Raw genomic sequence first — 20,625 nt, forward strand, 5'->3', positions numbered from 1 at the left:
GAAAAGGGCGGCACAGTGGCGCAGTGGTTAGCACCGCAGCCTCACAGCTCCAAGGACCCGGGTTCGATTCCGGGTACTGCCTGTGTGGAGTTTGCAAGTTCTCCCTGTGTCTGCGTGGGTTTTCTCCGGGTGCTCCGGTTTCCTCCCACAAGCCAAAAGACTTGCAGGTTGATAGGTAAATTGGCCATTATAAATTGTCACTAGTATAAGTAGGTGGTAGGGAAATGTAGGGACAGGTGGGGATGTTTGGTAGGAATATGGGATTAGTGTAGGATTAGTATAAATGGGTGGTTGATGTTCGGCACAGACTCGGTGGGCCGAAGGGCCTGTTTCAGTGCTGTATCTCTAATCATAATCATAATCAAAAACGTCCCCAAAGAACCACATGGTTACTGGGATGCCAAAATGGGGAAATTAAAGCAGCACTGGCACACAGAAAAGACAATATTAATAAGCTTTAAGATTTATGAATGAATGGGAATGAATGAGAGAAATGCATGGTTTTCTGTGTCTTACATATTTTTCTCTCAACCTTTTAATGAAATGCGCCTTTTTTTCAAATCACATTTCATTCCCCTGGGTGTGTATGTGTCATGCAGGCCCCCACCTGCCAAGAATGAGGCACATTAATTTCGCCACATGGACATTACATTTCAAATTGTTGCTGGTGTTATGATCCTGTAGGTTTTTTTTGGGAAGAATGCGGTGTGCCTTTAAGGCTGTGAAAAGGAGCCATACTGCTTTTAGGCAGCAGGCTCCAGAAGCTGAGTCAAAGAATGCATTTTCGTTGCCCTGGCATACAGGACTGAGCATCGAGAGAAACATTTGTTACAATTAAATTTTGAACCAGCAGATAGTGCAAACAGCCTGTTCTAACAGGAAGAAACAGACAGACAGCTGTATGTTAGCACCTGAAAGGAGTACTCTCAGACCATTTAAACTGAAGGAGGAGAATTTAGTCTGTTTATTTATTATTCTCTCTCAAAATTCTAAAACTTCAAGCCAAAACAGAGATCTCTGAGAATTTAAACTGAAGGAAGGGAAGGGAGACTGTGACAATCTTTCATCCCCCAAAAATTCTAAAAGGCAAATTGATGCATTAAAAAATGTTTGCAAGTTGTTAATTGTAGAAATTCATTGCTGGAGAAGGAAAGCAACAATTCGACTTCTGGACGAGACTACAGACTGTTCTACTGCTGAAGAACCTTTTTACCCCCATCGGAGGGCTGTGAGGACTTCAAGCAACATTGGACTGTTCCACATCCAGCAGGAGCGTAAATCTGTAAGGATTCTAATTTTTTCTATTTTAAATGTTGTTTATATCTTAGTAGTGTGTAAGAATTTAGTTTTTCTAATTAAACAGTTAATTTGATGATTTAAAGACACCAGGTTTGGTTAGCCTCATTTGGGGGTTACTAGATGGTACAATTTGGCTGGGTTTTTCTTTATTTTGGTAAGTTTAAAATGATATGTTAGACGATCTGTGGAGGGACAGGATTGAATTAACAGTGCGTTTCTCCCACCACAATCATAATTGTATATTTTGATTGGGGGCTTTGACTGGAGCGATCAGTCCTAACTCTGGGAAAAGAAGGCCTTTTACAAGGGGTTACAGGCCCCTGGCTGGAAGGATATTTTTGCGTATTAACAGACACTGCTTGGAACAAAGGAGCTATCCCCTGACCCATCCAATACACAAAGTCAGAAGTGGTTTACCAGTCACGTGACTACCCTGCTGGCCAGCTTGGGGAGTTTTAAATTGTAGAGAGTGTGTTTGAACTGGCAGAAAGCTCTTGGCTCCCGAATTGAAAAGAGCCTCTCCTGTCTGCTCCCATCGCTTTCTCACAGAACTCCAAAACCCACTGAAGACACGTGAACCCAAAGAGAGAGTAAAGTCTCCTACAGTGAACAAACTTTAAGAGGAATACTGGGCCCCAACAAAAAGCAAGACCATATCTTCAATCAAGGACTCCACAGCGAGCTCAAAGTACAGTAACAAAAAAACCCTCGTCAGAGAGTGCCTCAAACCTTTCCACTTTAATTTTTTCTTCTGCTCTTTTCTGTCCCTATCTGTATGCGTGTATCGCGTATGCATGTTAGCGCGGGCGCCTCGGGTATCTGCAGGTGTTAATCAAATTAGAGATGAATAAAGTTTCACTTTTCTTCTTTAAACCCAAGAAAGCCTGTTTATGCTCGTTTGTTTGCCTTATAATTGGAAAGCAGTGAATAAGGATTCACCAAGGACCAGCTCAAAACCCAGTGTGTTTAAAAATAAAACCCTGTTACAGCAAGACCAGGTGAAAGCCGAGAGGGACCCCTAGACACCTTTCTCACCTGGTTGTAACAATATCCTTTCTTAAACGTGGAGACTCAAACTGCACACAGTATTCCAGTTGCGGTCTCACCAAAGCCCTGTACAATTTTAGTAACAGTTCTTTATTCCTGTACTGCATTCCCCTAACAATAAAGACCAACATGCCATTTGCCTTCCGAATAGCCTGCTGCACCTGTATGTTAACTTTGTGCGTTCCTAGTACGAGTACCCTCAAGTCCCTCTGAACATCAACACTTGGCAGTTTCACACCTTTTAAAAAATATTCTGCTTTTCTACTTTTACCACCAATGTGAACAACTTCACACTTCCCTACATTATACTCCATTTGCCATCTTGTTGCCCTCTCACTTAACCTGTCTACATCCTCCCCGCAGCTTACCTTTCCACCGAGCTTTGTATCATCCACAAACTTAGATACATTACTCTGTCTCTTCATCCAAGTCATTAATATTGAGTGTAAATAGCTGAGGCGTGGCGGACATGTACTTCAAAATGTTTAAGAGCTATTAATAAGCCCCAGGTTTCTTTTTCCACTCTAGAGTATCTGTTTTGTTGTCAATTTAGCTTTTTGGATAGGTATCCCACTGGCCTTTCTATGCCGTATTCATCGTCTTGTAACAGGACTGCACTGACCGCCCCCCCCCCAGGTCACTAGCATCAACTGCTACTTTGAAGGGCTTAGTGAAATTTGGAGCAGCCAACACTGGTTCATTAGTCAAAATGGCTTTCAGCCTCTCAAAGGATGCTTGGCACTCCCCTGACCACACTACCTTGGATTTCTTTTTTTGTAGCAAATCCAGAGTGGAGCAGCTATAGTGCCAAAATTTGGTACAAACTTGTGGTAAAAACTACATGTCCCCAAAAACCTCATGATTTCTCGTTTAGTCTTTCAGGCAGGGAACTCCACCAATGCTTGAACTTTCGCTGTTCCTGGCAACACGTGTCCTTGCCCGACTATATGCCCGAGGTAGCTTACCCACACTTTTGCGAATTCACTTTTGGCAAAGTTTATCACCAAATCAGCAGCATGTAAATTTTCTAAATAGAGCTTCTAGTTGTTCCAAGTGGCCCTTCTAAGTGTCACTGTATACCAGTACATCAAGGTAAACCACACCGTTAGGAACACTGGCTACCACTTGGTTTATTTTTCTCTGGAAAGTTGCTAGGGCATTTTTATTTTTAGCCCGAATGGCATCACTCGGCATTGGAAAAGACAGTCTGGTTTAACACAGGCCGCTATTTCTTTAGCTTGGGGTGTTAAATTAACTTGCCAGTATCCCTTTAACAAATTTATTTTGGTAAGAAATGTGACACTACCAACTCTGTCAATACAGTCTTCCAAGCGAAGAACTGGGTAGGGATCTGCCTTTGTTATTGCATAAACCTTTCTGTAGTCCATGCAAAATACAGTTGAACCATCAGGTTTAGGTTAACACCACTGGGGAACTCCAGCTGCTTTGACTGGGTTCAATTAAGGGCTTTTCCAACATGTATTGGATTTCTGCTTTCACCTGGATCTGTTTCTCTGGACATAAGCGATAAGTCTGCTGCTTTATAGGAGAGGATTCTCCTACATCAACATCATGTATGGCTAAGTTTGAACATTTTGGTTTGTCCCTACAGACTCCTTCAAATGCTGTGAGTCGCCTTGTTAGATCTTCTCGTTTTTCTGCATTTAAATACGAAAGCATAGTGTCTAATCTCCCTAACAATTCAGTATTAGCTAACCGGATAGTAGGAGGTTCAATTTGAGAATTGTCTAGGCCTCCTTCTGCCTCATCCTCACTATCCCTTTCATTCTTCACTGTCCCTACTATCTGACATACCTGTTCTTGCCTTTCCTTCTCTCGGCAGTGATATTGTTTCAACATATTGATGTGACAGCTGATTCTTTTTCCAGCGATCTGGGGTGTCCAATCAAATAATTTATTTTACCAATTCTTTTGACTACTCTATATGGTCCACTGAACCGTGCTTTTAGAGTTTCACCCTGTAAACGTAGTAATACTAACACCTCATCCCCGAGATGAAATGTTCAGGTCTTGGCATGCTTGTCTGCCCATTTCTTCATGGCTGTTCGGGAAACTTTCAGGTGTTCCTAAGCCACTTTGCAGGCTCTCGTGAGCCGCTCTGAGAACACGGATACATAATCTAACATGTCAGATTCATCACTCTGTTCTAAAAGCTTTCCTTTGATTAGTTTTAGAGGACCACTTCCCTTATATCCACAAATTAATTCAAAAGGACTAAAACCGGTAGACTCATTAGGTAACCCCTGGTGACAAATGAAAGAAATTCCAGCTCTTTGTCCCAATCATGGCGATATTTATGACAATAGGCCCTGATCATCATTTTGAGGGTCTGATGGTACCGTTCTATAGCCCATTGTGTCTGTGGGTAGTAGGCTGAAGACTTTTATGAAGTTATGAGTAATGAGGGTATAACACAGTTAAAGATTTGAGACGTAAAACTGGAACCCTGATTCGACTGAATCTCAATCGGTAATCCATATCAAATGAAGAACTGGGTTATCTTCTCTACCACTACCTTAGCAGAAATTATGCTCAAGGAAATGGCCTCTGGGAATCGAGTAGCCATATCCATAACAGTGAGTATATATTGATGTCCCGCTATAGTTTTCGGTATAAGTCCCACACACTCGACCAACATCCTACTAAATGGTTTTCTAAAAACTGGTATGGGAATTAGAGGTGCCGGTTTTATGGCAGGTTGAGGTTTTTCCACAATCTGGCATGTATTGCACATTTTACAAAACTGCACCATGTCCCTGTAAAGACATAGCCAGTAAAAATGTCGACTTATACGTGATTGCGTCTTCCAGATCCCCTCATGTCCCGTCGTAGGAATTTCATGGGCTACCTTAATATTTCCGTCAATACTTTGGTGGTACCACTACCTGGTGAATTGGTGGTCCATTTTTCATCCGCAGGTCTGTGAGGAGGTCTCCACTTCATCAGAATCCCATTTTAATATAGTAGCCTTCTGGAACTCCCTTTGCTTCAGCTAGAGCTGATTGTGCCACTTAACTCTGGATCGGCTGGCTGAGCCGTTATCAGAAAAGACTTAACTGAACATTTCCTTCGGATTATCCAAATTCCCAAACAAAGTTCAGGTATTCAGCTATCTGTCTGTGGTGCCAATTTGACCTCTGACAATGGAACTTGTTAAGCCATCTGCCTCACTTGAGGGATAAAGAATTACTTTTCCTTTTGACAAGAATTCCCTTTCACTCTCACATCTTGCTCACATCCCCCGCACTCATGGTGGTTTTTGTACTCGGCCTCACAGCTGCAGTCAGAGCTACAGCCTCCCTCGGTCAGAGCCCCTTTCTCTGCATTAGCATTGTACACCCCTATAAGTCCCATGGGTTTATCCCACAACTTCCAGCATTCTGCGCAAAGGTGTCCCACCTTGTGGCAACGGAAACACTTAGGCCTTTGGACCTCACTTCCACCCTCAGCACTTTCCTTCCTGGCCTGAGGAGACGACCCCAGGACTACTTGCCTTCCTTTCATCCTCCCACCTTCAATCCTTCTCGGGTTTGTGGGGGGTGACAGGAAGGTAGTTTGGGCTTGTAAGCAAGCTCGTAATCATCAGCAATCTCAGCTGCCTGTCTGGCTGTTGAAACCTTCTGGTTCTCTATGTGAGTTCTCACTAACAGAGGGAGTCAATTTTATAATTCTTCCAGGAGAATTATTTCCCTCAGGGTCTCATACACAGCCTCTACCTTTAGTTCCCACATTGCACGATCAAAGTTAATTTGCTTTACCCTCTCAAATTCCATAAAAGTCTGCTCTGGCTGTTTCCGAAGGTTCTGAAATTTCTACCTCTAAGCTTCAGAGACTAACTCATAAGCAGCGAGAATTGTCTTTTTTGCCATCTCATAATCTGCAGAAGCCTCCTCAGAAAGCAGAGCATAAACTTCACAAGCTCTGCCAATCAACCTGCTTTGCATGAGCAGTGTCTAGTTGTCTTTCGCCCACCTCATCTATTTAGCTAGCTTTTCAAAAGAAATGAAAAATTCCTCTACGTCTCTTGTCTTAAACTTCGGGAGAGCTTGCACAAATTTAAACAGCTCCCCACTGGGTTCTGGGTTGAAGTCAGATTCTTTCTCCTCAGAACTTTCACTGGAGTAAAGGCCACCATTCTGTTTTAGTTCTAGCTTTTTAAAATTTGGATACCCTCGCTCGCTCTTTTTCTCTCTCCTGCCTCTCTTCTCTTTGCTTCTGAAATGTTCTCTCTTTTTCCCATTTCCCTTTCTTTTTCTCTTTCAAGTTCAAGCTGCTGCACCTGCAACTGAATTCTAACTAATTCAAATTAACTACCACCTGAATTGCCTTTTCCTTCTTCCACTTTCAAATGCTGTGCTATTACTTGAATTATGTCTGCTATCCTAGCTCCTGGTTTTAATTCCAACTCCAACTTTTCTGCCAATGCTTTTAGGCTAGTCTTGGTTAAGATTTGTAAATCACTCAGGGATAAATCCTCTTTCTCCAGAAAGGTCGCAGCAACGGGCAAAGTCATTCTGGTAGTATAAACTATATGCTAATGCAACAGAAACTTGATTTTTTTCTTTTACCCTTTATAATTAGTATTACCCCACTCACAATTGCACGTCGTCAGCTTTGGGTTATCCCGCACAGAGCCCTCAATTATATGTTACGAATGAGGCTGCAGGACTGCACTGTCTTTCTCTAGTTCCACTTCTGCACGGGTCACAACATATATTTAAATGTTTTACCCAGTTACAGATACAGCCAATTATATACTCTATTTTTATTTCAGAATAAAAACCACCAACCAGGTTTCTTTAATAAAGAACAAAATTATTAATTTATCATAAAACAAGATTTATTCAACGAAGACGCAAAGCATTAACACACAGGTTGAAACATGAAGGTTCTCTTCTAAATTAACACACACACACCACCCCCGCCACCAGCAACCCCCCAACCCCAACCCCCACCCCCCACCGGCCGGTTAAGGAAAAAAAAGTTTCCTCTGCAGAGATCTCTTTACAAAAAAGACAAAAAGATACTTTGGCCAAATACTTATTAATTCTTGAAGGAAAAAAGGACAGGATATACAATGTTCTCCGCTGGCCATATAAATCTGGCGTCCAGATACTCGTAGACAGCTGTCACTGGGATTTTTTTTGGAGCAGTTCTCTTCAGGGGACGTCGACGATTGGTCTGGCAGGCTTTTCAGAAGAAATGCTGCATCAATTACTCCAGTACACACACTGGATTCTTAGGGTTTCTCAAAGAGGTGGAAAAGAATAAGCTGGTGGCTTCTCTCTCAGCAGGCTGACCCCCAACAATATCCAGAATGAAACCAACTGCTGACCACCATAAATCTTGACATGTCATTTCTCTGTAAACAACTCTCCTAGGTGACCAAGGCTTCTGCTGTTTGCTTAGCTTAAGACATGTGACATCCAGTAAGAGTTTGTTTTTAAACAAAATCTCAAGTCCTTCTAGTGACCTTTTTAAAAAAAAAAGCCAAAGTCCAGCATCCATGGAATCTCTTCAGTCTTTCAAATGAATCCATTTCCACAATTTTTAAACACGAGTCCTCAAAAAATATTATTTTTTAAATGGAAGCACTTTCGTAACACAAGAAGCTTTACATTCATGGCCATGTGCTTCTTAGATGGACGGATAGGCCATGTCTGGACCCTCATGTCCTGAATTGATACAGCCGACTATTTGTGAAAGGCAGGAAGGGGGAAAGAGGGTGGGCTGCCTTCCTCACTAAAGAATTAATGATGATGCGGTAAGGTGGATAAAAAGGCCCTATTTATTTCTCTGTTTCTCTCATGTGGCATCTGTGGTTAATTCGAGTCACGGGCTTTCATCACCATGTTGGGGTTTGGTATCGGTTACGGGGAAGGGGGATTCCCCAGATTTTTTTTTTTATTAACATGGGAGGGGGGGCCTTGAAAGCAAAAAAGTTGAGAAACTCTGTTCTAACACACCATTCATGAACAACATTCTGCTTTGATGTTTGGATTTCTTTTTGCTACTACTGCCATCCATTTAAGTTTGCTCATAGTGGGATAAACAAATTCTTTTTCAATATATATCTATGTCTCTACCAACAGAGAGAGCGAGAAAAGGGAAAGAAAGAGAAAGAAATGTAATTTTTGAGAGCAGCAAAGCCTTTTACACTACAGCAATTCATATGTAATCTTGGAAAACAGAAGCTGGCGTCTCCCTTTCAGCTCTTTTCAAATTGGAACAACATGTTAAGAGAAACATGTCTGAGGCAAAGATCCTTGAAATAGGTGGTTAAATTAATTCATGTATTTTAAGAATAGCACTTCTCAGTGCAATATCACCCTTATTCTTTTTAAAAGGATACTAGCAAACAGATTACATCACTGAGGCCTTACTATCATTTAAAGAGTTCAGGTTGACCTCAAGGCCACAGGCATACCATACACAAAGAAACAATGAGTATACCAGCTGCAAGTCTGGCACTATTGGAATATTTTTTTTTAAACTATGCATTTAGATAGCACCTTTCACTTTTTCAGTCTATCCTGGAGTATTTCATAGCCGATAAGTTACTTTTCAAGCTAGTTATCTTTCTAGCGGCAAAATGTCCTCAGAAATTAGTGTTATGACCAGGTGAGGAAGGGATCTCAGGCTCCCTTCTCGCCCTTTTCCTGTTTTGGCCATAACAGGGTTTAAATTTTAAAAGAGTGTTTTTAGCTTCCCCTCAGTGAGTCCTTGCTCACTGCTCTCTGAACGTAATTGTAAAGGAATCACTGAGAGAGGTTTTCTCAAGTTTAAACAAGGTGTAAGTTTATTAACTTTAAAACTCTAACCCAATTAAAACTATTAAAAATATGCGACGCAACCATGCTAGCATGCATAATAAACACACACAAATAGATGCAGAGGAGGAGAAAGAATTAAAGGGGGAAGGTTTGAAGCAGTAGATGGAATCAGTTACTGACTTTGGGTTGTTGGGAGGGGGGGGGGGGGGGTGTGGAGAGGAGAAAGAGAGAGAGACCTTGCTTCTCTCTAGTCTTCAAAGTTGCAGTCTGCCTCAAAACTTTACTGTGATGCACAATTCAATCAATTCCCAGGTTGGCCAGCAGGTTAGTCATGTGACCAGCTCTCTAAGACAGCATGGCCTGTGAGGATTGTTGATTTCTCAAAGCTTACTAGACACACTCAGTGGGGGGAGGAGGTGGAATGCTGGCTCTTACACAGACAATGACTCTCAATGTCCTTTGATCATCACTATTGACAAAACCTACCTGGCTAACAATCAGGGAGCACTCCCATTGTCTCTCTAGGCAACTGTCTCTCAGAATGCAAATGTGTAGCCATTTTTTTCACCACTGCTCTGGTCTTGTTAAACAAGTTATGGTCAATGTCCAGTACAAGTTCAAATAGTGTTCCATATGCCGAAATTAATGTTTCCATGTGGCATGTGTGGTTTCCGTCACATTAACTTTTTAGAAGACAGGAATACAAATATGCTATCACTGTGGTTAAGATTCTGTGACTGAAGATTCTTAAAAATAACCTATGTAAGCTTATTTCTGCTGTAACTTACGAATGGTATTTATGTGAATAAGTTTCAACCATTAAAATCTAAGACCTGATCAAATGTGACTCCTCAAATGGCTCAGTGAGTTTCATTTCAGTGGCCAGCTGAGCTACATAGACCAGGATGGTACCATATCTGCGCTCAGTTCTCTGGTCTCAATGTGGCAGTATTACAGCATTAGAAATTAGCCTTAGCTTGTTTAGGGTGACAGAAATTGGTTTGATCCCTGCTCAATATCATTGCCTGGTAACCCATGATAGAAATGCACATCAGGCAAGGCAAGGCCAGGCCAGGAAGGAGCTCACACTAATTCCCTCATGAACGAATAGCGCACTGACACCTTTGGTTATGGCTCACGCATGGTGAACTGGGCAAGATACCAGAGGGCAACTGACACACAAGAAATTAACAAGAGCCAAATGTTTTTGATGCATTTATACAGTGTAAGCATAGAGTTCTTTTAGCACTATTTTAGAATTGGGGATTTGTTCCTGCATTAGCAACACAAGGAGGTTTGTCCTGCTATTCATGCAGCTTTGCACATTACACCATTCCAGATGTGGATGTTCTTAGGCAGCATGGGATTATTCGGGGGCAAGGGGCTTTTGCTCAGAATAGTATTATTTCATGATCAGGTAAACAATTTCAAACTCTTGCGATTATAGTAAAAGTTTTAGTTTGGCTTGTAGTTTACTATAAAGCAGAAAAGAAAAAGTAATGCCACTAAATGCCAAAACATGTATTCACTTAGTTCTGAAAAAACTCCTACCGGATCAAACTTTTTCTTGCACACATGATTATTTGTTTCAGCCATTATGGTCTACTGTTCAAGTTTACAGTTACACTGAATAAGGATAAACATTCCAGAAAAAGGGCCAAGTCTCAATATTGACTAGATTTATACTTGCATAACATTTAAAATATCTTGAATACCCCAGTTTAAAACACAATAAAGAACTACTTTTGTCTGATATATAGTTAACAAAGTAGTGAGTTTTTTAAAAAAAACACTCATTTGTCTCATTTCTAAACCAGTTTGCCAAACCCAGAAAAGGAAGCAGTTCAAACAATGATTTCTTCCCGAAGTAAGAAGCTTGCTTCTCTTGCAGTGTTTAGAGTTTTTGTTCACTGAACCAAGACTTACCATAGATTTTTCTTAAATATAGAAATTATTAAGCATTTAATGTCCTTCAAAATGCCAGATTTGTTTATCCACTCGCTTAGGGGGCTCCGTTTGAACAGACAAACAGAGCCTATATGTACAAGGAGGCCATGGATTAAATTCCTGACCTATCCTCAGTATGTCAACCTTAACCAGGATGGTCTTGTATGAACATTCTAATTGGCCTCAGTATCCCCAGCGTAGAGGGAGAGAAAATCATCCGAGATTCGCCCAATGATCATTTAAACAGTTGCCTCTCGTGGAGAAGTGCAAGTGGACATCAGGTGAAAACAGTGAGCTTAGTCACTGTGCATTCTCCCAGTGTTCGAAACGCTACCACAACCTTAGCTCACACAAATGGGTACTTGGGCAAGTTTGCAAAGTCCTGCCTTAATCCAGACAGAATGGCCACGTTTAGAAAATGAGGTGAGAGTGGGAATAAAATTAAAAATGACAGATGAGAACAGAACCAAATACAGTACAGTGCCAAAGAATCAGAATTACTCTTGGGCAGCAGCAGCATAACACAACATTAAACTGAACTCTAATTAAAAAGAAAAAGGTATGCTGCGCAGGCTGGCGGGGGAGCCTACTCATGTGCCAGCTTTTGGTGTATTCATATGGTGTAAGCATTGAGTTCTTATAGCATTTTAGAAGCATAGACAGTGGGTCCAATTTAAAATGCTTTCAATGTCACTTTTCCTATGCTTCCCTCCCTCCAGTTAGTGATATGTTCCTACATTATAAACGTCAGCAGCAGGAATGGGACTTCAGTGCAAACAGGGAGTTAGACTCCAAACAAATCAATCTTGCGTACAACTAAATGAAGTGCACATCAAATACTACCTTTAGCACAAAGACACTGTACAGTGCTGAATGAGTAAATCAGTAGGTACTGAAGTGCTAATTTTAATCAGACTATTAACTTTTTCCCCAGCAGACTCTAGCTCTTTGCCATTAACTAGGTTTTCTGGATACTGGAGGTGCTTGAAAATCATGTACAATGTTTAACCCCCTTCCCACAATGATGCAACCAACTCAAACTCTCTCATGAAAGATGTAATCTAACTGGCTAAAGATTAAATCAAACATATATTTTAGTCAATTAGAAACTGATTTCATGTTAGGTTGCTAAAGACTTCCTGGAAGCAGAGGACAGACGAGTAAAAATAAATGGATTTTTTAAGTGTAAATGTATGATATATAGATGAGAAATAATATAAAAGACAAACTGAACAGGGAAAGTAACAAAATAGCTGTAATTACAGTACAAGGCAACCCCCAACACTTCTGTAGAATTTCTGCAATGCGACAGTATTTACCAGTGTGAAAAACATCAATAAAGTGGCCAATTCAGGGAGTACACAATTTCCTGGTACTACTGACTGCTCAGGTTTAATTATTAAACAAAATCAATAAATGATATTATAAAAGATTGTAAAAGTTTACCTCAAGGTTTATGGCAAGTCTACAGATGCAGAATTTGGACATCAATGCTCTGTATATAATTTACAAATAGAGTGGTAAAAGACTGCAACATTTCAATAGAATTGAAAAAGGAAGTTTGATTTCTCAAAGTAAACTCCTGCAGATGCTAGAAATCTGAAATAAAAACAGAAAATGCTGGAAATACTCAGCAGGTCAGGCAACATCGGTGGAGGGAGAAACAGAGTTAACGCTTCAGGCCGATGACCTTTCATCAGAACTGGTGAATTCTTACAAAAGGTCACTGACTTGAGACATAATCTCTGCTTCTCCCTCCCTAGATCCTGTCAGATCCAATTTTATTTCTCACTAGGTATTACCATAATGTCTCATTTACTTGAATTTAGATAGTTTTATGGCCGTTGAAATAGCATCATTTCAAATCTATAGCATGTAGGAAAGAGTGAATGAATCTATGGGTTTTCATTAGTGATGAGCAGATCAAAGATTACCTAGCTTGACCAAGACTTTGGGCTGGAGCACTTCAGCTATGAAGAGAGACTGAAAAGGCTAGGGTTGTTTTTCTTAGAGCAGAGAAGGCTGAGGGGGGAACCTGATTGAAATATACAAAATTATGAGGGGCATAGATAGGAAGAAACTTTTTCCCTTAGTGGAGGGGTCAATAACCAGGGGGCATAGATTTAAGGTAAGGAGCAGGAGGTTACGGGGGATTTGAGGAAAAAAAATTTTCACCCAGAGGGTGGTTGGAATCTGGAACACACTGCCTGAAGGGTCAGTAGAGGCAGGAACCCTCAACATTTAAGAAGTATTTAGATGAGCACTTAAAATGCCATAGCATACAAGGCTATGGGCCAAGTGCTGGAAAATGGGATTAGAATAGACAGGTGCTTCACGGACGGCACAGACACAATGGACCGAAGGGCCTGTTTCTGTGCTGTATGACACTATGACTATCCCAGATTCTGGATAACTTATACGTGGGGCAGTTGATTTACCCCCAGTTTTCATTCATCATTCTAATATTTACTGAATGAAATCCACTGATTTTGAAAAACCTAAGTTTTCATAACAATTACAAAAGAAACCTGGTAAATTTTCTCAGCAAAAATTCTCATTAGGCACTTTAGTCTTTGGAGCTTTTGAAACTGAAAATGCGCTTCCACTTTTTCTACTCACTTCCACACCATTAGCTACATTGACAATAGTTCAGCGTTAACAACACTGACATTTTACTACAAAACAATCTGATCTCAACAGTTCTGGTTATACTTTAGAGGAGCTTAAATTTGTGCACCCAGAGGTCAACAGCAAGCCTACTGTGAAGTGTAATGTTACAAGAATATATATCATATTGTTCAAATGTCAAGTTGATGAATGGAATGTTGTGCTGAAGCAGAATCTCTATCTGAAGTCTACTGCACTGGATTGTTTTTCTCTTCCCTCGCACACCACCACCCCGCACTGCCCCCCACCCCACCACCAACACCCCATCCCCCAACAAAAGAAAAACTGCTGCCACAGCAGCAAGAGCTTAGTTTAGGGATAAAGCTAAGGGTAAATGGCGGCACAGTCGCGCAGTGGTTAGCACCGCAGCCTCACAGCTCCAGAGACCTGGGTTCAGTTCTGGGTACTGCCTGTGTGGAGTTTGCAAGTTCTCCCTGTGACCGCGTGGGTTTCCGCCGGGTGCTCCAGTTTCCTCCCACAGCCAAAGACTTGCAGGTTGTTAGGTAAATTGGCCATTGTAAATTGCCCCTAGTGTAGGTAGGTGGTAGGAGAATGGTGGGGATGTGGTAGGGAATATGGGATTAATGCAGGATTAGTACAAATGGGTGGTTGTTGGTCAGCACAGACTCGGTGGGCCGAAGGGCCTACTTCAGTGCTGTATCTCTAAATAAAAATAAAGTTCACGGAGTCAAGGTTTGACCAGAGGATTACTGTTGGACTAACAGAGACATTTCTCAGAAATTTTATTTACCTGATAGAAAGTAGGAGATCCATAATTTATTGCCACCATGACACACAGAGCGTGATATTCAGTGCTACCATGTCTCTGCATGTGCAATGATAGCTTGCCAATACACTGCCAAACCTACCAGAGCATCAGCTATCGACCTACATCAACCTCGTACGCGTTAGTAAGTACAACAGATGCACTCAAACATGTTACAACGAGAGATTCTGAACCAGTGTGTCAGCTACAATTATTAGAGTCTACACAACACAAGACCACCAATAATTCATGCCAGTATAGCTAACAGCAATACAATCTGCACTTGATTTTTTAGAATCCAAGAATTTACTGGATGGCCAGACCTTAATCTGGAAACCAGGAACTAACATTTGAATTCAAATATCCATTAAGCCAAGTGCTTGGTAAAGCTTTATCAGAAAATCAAATTTTCATCTCTAATCTTACTGCCAAATTCAGTTGTTAAAAGTCTACCCATATGCTACAATCAGTGGTTCTCTTGGGAAAGGCATCAAATATCCCTGCCTGACCACCACAGACCACATAAGATGATCCTCAAAATATGCAAGCCTGTTCAACCATGGAACTGACAATGTGCCAATGCATATCTCCAAAAAATATATGAAATGAACAAAATGTGCAACTCAATTAATATGTAAACCAAAACTGCTTTTATTAAAACTTGAAAAACAGTCCTTGCACTCAAACCCACAATTAAAACTATTTTTTTTAGATATATAGGGCAGGAAGTCTGACACTATTAAAAACTTCAGCAGTGAAGCGTTAAGTGTCAAGGAACCAAGAGAAAAAACAGTTACAATCAGTTTAGTTTCCTTCTGTTGCAAGCATGAACGAACAGAGTGGAAAAATAACTTGCTTCAGATTATGAAATGCAAATTTTCTGCCTTCACTTCACTAGTGCCTTTGTGACTAATTTAGCCATCAGTAAGCCTTGCTTTCTCACAGTTTTCAATTTTAAGTCAGTGTTCCCATTCTTGATTGCTAGCAAGTGCATCCTGCTGGGACAGTGACCTTGCTAAAAAGAGTGCGCATTTATGTATAATAACAGAATCAGTCAGAGTTGTGATTCTCCAAATCAGCCTGCCCACACTCACTGTTTGAAACCAGACATGGAGAATGGCCACTTGGGCAACCCAGCGGTGATCTGACATTGCCCATGTGAAATTTACTTCAGTACTTTCAGAAGGAGATGGGGAACAAAAAGGGGAAAAAAGACAGAAAGGAAAACACTGAACAAGTGACTGATCAAATTATTTCTATTTTGTCTAATTTCACAGTTGAAGGGTGGAGCCCATATTGCTGAATACCACCTAAGTTGAAAAAAATAGTGATGGGGGAAAGACAAGAGAAATCAGGCAGCAATTATTAAGTATTTCAATTGAAAAATGTTTATACCCCCCTTGCCCTTCACCCTACCACTGCTGCCCATGCCTTCAGTCATCTTGGCTCCATACTTGAATTCCCTCCTCAAACTCTTCTACCTCCCTCTCCTCCATAAAACCTTCCCCTTTGGTCGTCTCTCTTAATATCTTATTTGGCTTGGCATCTTAAAAATCCGCCAACTATCTAGTGAAAGATACTATCAAATGCAAGTTGTTATTCGAGTTCCAGTCTTTGTTGACTCAGCTCCTCCTCCTGATACTGCCTGTTAGAAAGTGTCCACCTGTACGCTGCACAAAAACAAGATTGAGCTTGCAGGTGTTGCTTTCCCCAGTCAAATAGCTTTCCAATGCTCACTGCTCAAGCTCACATGTGAAGAATGGCTGATTGGGCAAATCATTTCAGAACTGTAGGGCCCACGAGAATCCAATTCAGCATGCGTGTCTGAGGGTTCAGGACTGTAAAGGTGAAAAACTGGGGGGTGGGGCAGTGAAAGAAACAGCCTCCCCAACTGTGGGAACAGTATCCAAGTCTTGATTAAAGTTAGGCTTTATAAAGTGTCGAGTTGTTGAGGGAAGAAAAAGCAATTAGCATCAAAAAAAAGTCAGAGCTTCTTGGAGGTAGCCAAACAGAGTGGGATTTCTGTGTAAGTCAGAGGGAGCTGGCAACACCAAGAATGTTTGAGAGAATAAAGCGAAAGGCAAGAGGTAACAGGTGTTTAACTTGAGGCAAGTAGATATGGACTTCCAGTAACACTCGCCGCAGTGAAATACAAAAAGTAAAGACTTGCTTCAATGTTAAAAAAAAAAAATCAGAACTTACCAGTTCAACACTCTTAAAGTAAAGCCTGTAGTTTGTAATATACACCACTCCCTTTTTAGGGCCATTAAAGTGACAAATGTAGATCACATCCTTTTCTATGAAGCAGGAAAAAACATCTCATTAGCTAGTAGAACCTAGCAACCACAAAAAAACATCAGATTTTTTAAAACCCTGAATGTATGCAAATACAATCTTTCAATGACTAATACACATCTTGAAAACTGTGGATGCAGTAGTTCTGATCAGGGAAAATCTTTAAAAAGCAGAAGTTTAGTATTTAGATCTCAAAATTACCACACATACTGATTTATAATTAGAGTGTGACAGAATGGAATATTTGCAGGCAAAATTACTGTCAATGAAGTCTTACCTTTACTTTTAACGTCTTCTCCTGCTAATAGTGGTACATCCTCTGTCAGTGGTGGCTAAAAAGAAAGAAAAGCGCAATTAATCTTGTAAATAGTGTGGTGCACTGATTTTGGTTATCAAATATTCTTACGCTGTCGTGATTACTGAATGTAATTAGTTCTGGCTATTCTACACAATAGACACAGCACTTTACAAGCAAATCGTGGAACTTTACAGATGTCCAAATTCAATTCATCACTCTTTACAGGAACACATTATTTTTTGAAAGCAGGGGTTGAATTTAACATTTATTTGCTTTCTCCCCAAATCCCATTACAGTGGATATAAACACTACTTCTTAGTTACTGTTAACCATCAGAATCCTCCATAAAGCCTCCACGGACTCTCCATAAAGCGATTTTAAAAATATAATTAAATCATATAAGTTAAAATAAATCAATGCATACTTCAAGTTTCCAGGAAAGGTCAATTACTGATAAAACTGGAACCAATAGTCAGAGAATAGACTTTATATCGCCTCTAGTCTTTTATTTACTGCTTTTTAAATCCTGAGTTTTATGGCGCGTATAAACTAATGTCAATCTCATCCTACCACTTCTCACCATTACTGCTGGCTAACTTTCTCAAAACCACAATCATATCCACAATGAATTCAAATCCTGAAGGTCATGAAACATTGGGCTGGATTTTTAAAAGAGGTCTGAGTCCGGATCAGAGGCTGGCGGGCCCTTGCTGCCGGCCTCTGCCAGTGCCCCGCCCCAATCCCGACCCATTTTGAAAGAGGTCTGCGCAGGGTCGGATCGGCTGCCCACCAGCAAGTGGTGGGTAGCCAATTTACATTAATGAGATATGATTAAGGGGCTATTAAAGTCCTATTCCCATGCTGACTGGGATTTCCCCCTCCAGGATCATGGTCAGGCAGCTGTGGCATGTTAAAATATAAAATAAACTTAACTGCTCTTGTTCCATCGCTGACTACATCCTGACATCGGCAACTCCCATCTCGGCTGATGGGGCTGCCGATCTCAAAGTGAAGGGCCTCCTATTGGCCTATAGCTTTGGGAGCTCAAATTCCACCCCCGACTGGATGATGAAACCACCCCCTGGCCTTTAATAGGCTGAAGCTTTGAAAATTGCCTTGGGAGTGTCCAAAGCACGCCATGCGCGGCTGGGACCCGAAACTAGCCACATAGCTGGTTCCCAACGCGATTAAAAATTCAGCCCATTAATTGTGTTTCGCTCTCTACAGATGCTGTCTGGGCTGCTGAGTGTTTCCAGCAGAGTTTTTATTTCTGAACTCATATTCTACAGTTTTAGAATGGTGACTTGCTGACTGTTCTCAACCTGCAATCAGCTTCCCAGGATTATTTACAAGACCAATCACAAGCTTTTTCCAATAATCTCCTTGGACTATGTTTTGGGATCTTACTTCAATCACCCATCCTTCTTTCTCTCTCCTCGAGGAGGTGACTCATCAGGAGTACAGTTGCACAGGCACTAAATCATTCTGTACTTTATCCAAATGACGATTATTGTAGACTCGTGGATGAAGAACAATGTTAATAGGCTATTCAACTTTGTAGGGCATTAAAACCAAGCTTGATCTTGTTCTCACCCAACACCTACTCACTCTCACCTTCCAACCGGAGTCACTAGACAGCAATCAGAAGCAGTGGCCCTGACTGATTATTTTTTAACCCCTTTCTGTCGCACAGGGTCAAGGTGATCAATTGTGCTACTACCTCCCCACCCCACCTGAACAAACTCAGTTGATGATTGAATAACTTGTCAATACTCACTATACAGGTTGACGTGAAGAATAGTCATTTGAACAAAGTATTGGGGGTCTGCAGTGATCCAATGGATATAGACACCAGCAAGAATCAATAACTTCAGAGGAGCGGAGAAACATACCTTTTTATTTGTTGCGTTGATTGCCGCACAAGTGGAATTTACTATCGCAGAGGATGCTGAAGCCATAGTTTACCCAGGTTCTTAGAGGAAGCAAAGCCGACTGCAATAAAAACATACCATTTAGCTATGGCAACACTTCCACAGGTGAAAGTCTTCCTCAAAAATTAAATGAACCCTGCATGAATAGTACAATGAGACGTCTTGTATGATTTTTGATAACGTTTACATCTGTATTGGATGTCGATTTCTAACCTAAGTATAACAAAGTGATTCTTGATCTGTGTAACTGCACATCAATGGTACTTTATATTCTTGCCTCATAAAATATATCCCAGTTCATCAGGGTAGGTAACCCACTTCATTTCTGTGGTGTGTGCACTTTAGGGGGGGGGGTGAGGGGGGAAGAGACTTGGTGGGTGGTGGGAGAAGGAGGGACATAAGAATAAGAAACTGCAGGTTTCAACATAAATCGCATTGCTGGGAGAAAGTACCAAACAGAGGCCAGGCATCACTCCACAGAAGGAAGAATCATTTCCCCAGGTCCTTTGCACAGCAGTGCTAGCGCCGAGGTAAATATTACCCACTTGTGTTTCCAAGCCCAATTACTGCATTCCTAGGGAACAAAGAGGGAATCCATGCCTTTAAAATATAAATTGGACTCAATAAATTGTTATTCCCTTTTTCTGATGACTACAGCACACAGAACAAATTGGATGCACATGGAAAAACAATTTTATTTTACTAATCAAATATCCACACGGTATAGAGTGCTTTCGGATGCATACTTGTTTCAATGACAGCGTAATAGTGAAAACTGCCCTTTTGGCTTAGTCAAGTCCTCGAAGATGAGACATTTCTAGTGTTTGTAACATCTGTATCATCCATGCTTTGAATATAGAATTAATCAGGTAATAAAACTACATAATGGGCTGGCAGAGGAACGTGAACATTTTACAGAAAGTATTTTCAAGCACTCTATCCTTGAGACATTTAGATTCATGCCCTGCAAGTCACAAACAAAGTCAATGCTCCAATTAATTTTCATATGCATCAAACTTCAGATACCAAGAGTTATTGATATGGAGTTAGGATTTATTCACTAATGAGGCAAGAGTGCCCAGTAGAGCCTTTAACAAACCAAAAGTCAAACACAAACCAACAAGTAGGAAATCTAAGCATAAATAGAACAGAGATTTATTTTTATTTAGAGATACAGCACTGAAACAGGTCCTTCGGCCGACCGAGACTGTGCCGACCATCAACCACCCATTTATACTAATCCTACACTAATCCCATATTCCTACCAACTCCTCACCTTCCCTATATTCCCCTACCACCTACCTATACTAGGGGCAATTTATAATGGCCAATTTACCTATCAACCTGCAAGTCTTTTAAAAACTGTTCCAGGTTGCAGGACAATATAGACAAAATAACAACTTTATATAATGCTTTTTATGACGTCAGGACTTCCCAAAAAGTGTTTCAAAGGTAATGAAGTCCTTTTCAAATGTAGTCATTGTTGTCATATAGCAAACCCAGTAGCCAATTTTCAAACAGCAAAATCCCACAAACAGCATACAAAATTACAGAATCAGCAATAAGATAAATGACCTAATA

General features: G+C 40.9%; 1 protein-coding gene across 3 annotated transcripts in view; it reads right to left on the reverse strand.

The window, feature by feature from the left end:
- mtm1 (myotubularin 1) overlaps positions 1 to 20,625 on the reverse strand; it is a 161,939-nt gene that overhangs the window by 118,241 nt on the left and 23,073 nt on the right. For 2 of the 3 annotated variants that reach the window (XM_068047162.1, XM_068047163.1), the window contains exons 2-4: positions 19,006 to 19,105; positions 17,093 to 17,147; positions 16,723 to 16,817 (exon numbers count right to left, since the gene is read on the reverse strand). In XM_068047162.1, the coding sequence (XP_067903263.1) occupies positions 16,723 to 16,817; positions 17,093 to 17,147; positions 19,006 to 19,071 (216 nt within the window). In that variant the 5' untranslated portion in view covers positions 19,072 to 19,105. Of the gene's footprint in view, positions 1 to 16,722; positions 16,818 to 17,092; positions 17,148 to 19,005; positions 19,106 to 20,625 lie in introns of those variants that run through there. The other variant, XM_068047164.1, reaches the window with a different exon arrangement.

This window comes from Heterodontus francisci, chromosome 15 (genome assembly GCF_036365525.1).
Source record: "Heterodontus francisci isolate sHetFra1 chromosome 15, sHetFra1.hap1, whole genome shotgun sequence".
Lineage (NCBI taxonomy): Eukaryota > Metazoa > Chordata > Chondrichthyes > Heterodontiformes > Heterodontidae > Heterodontus > Heterodontus francisci.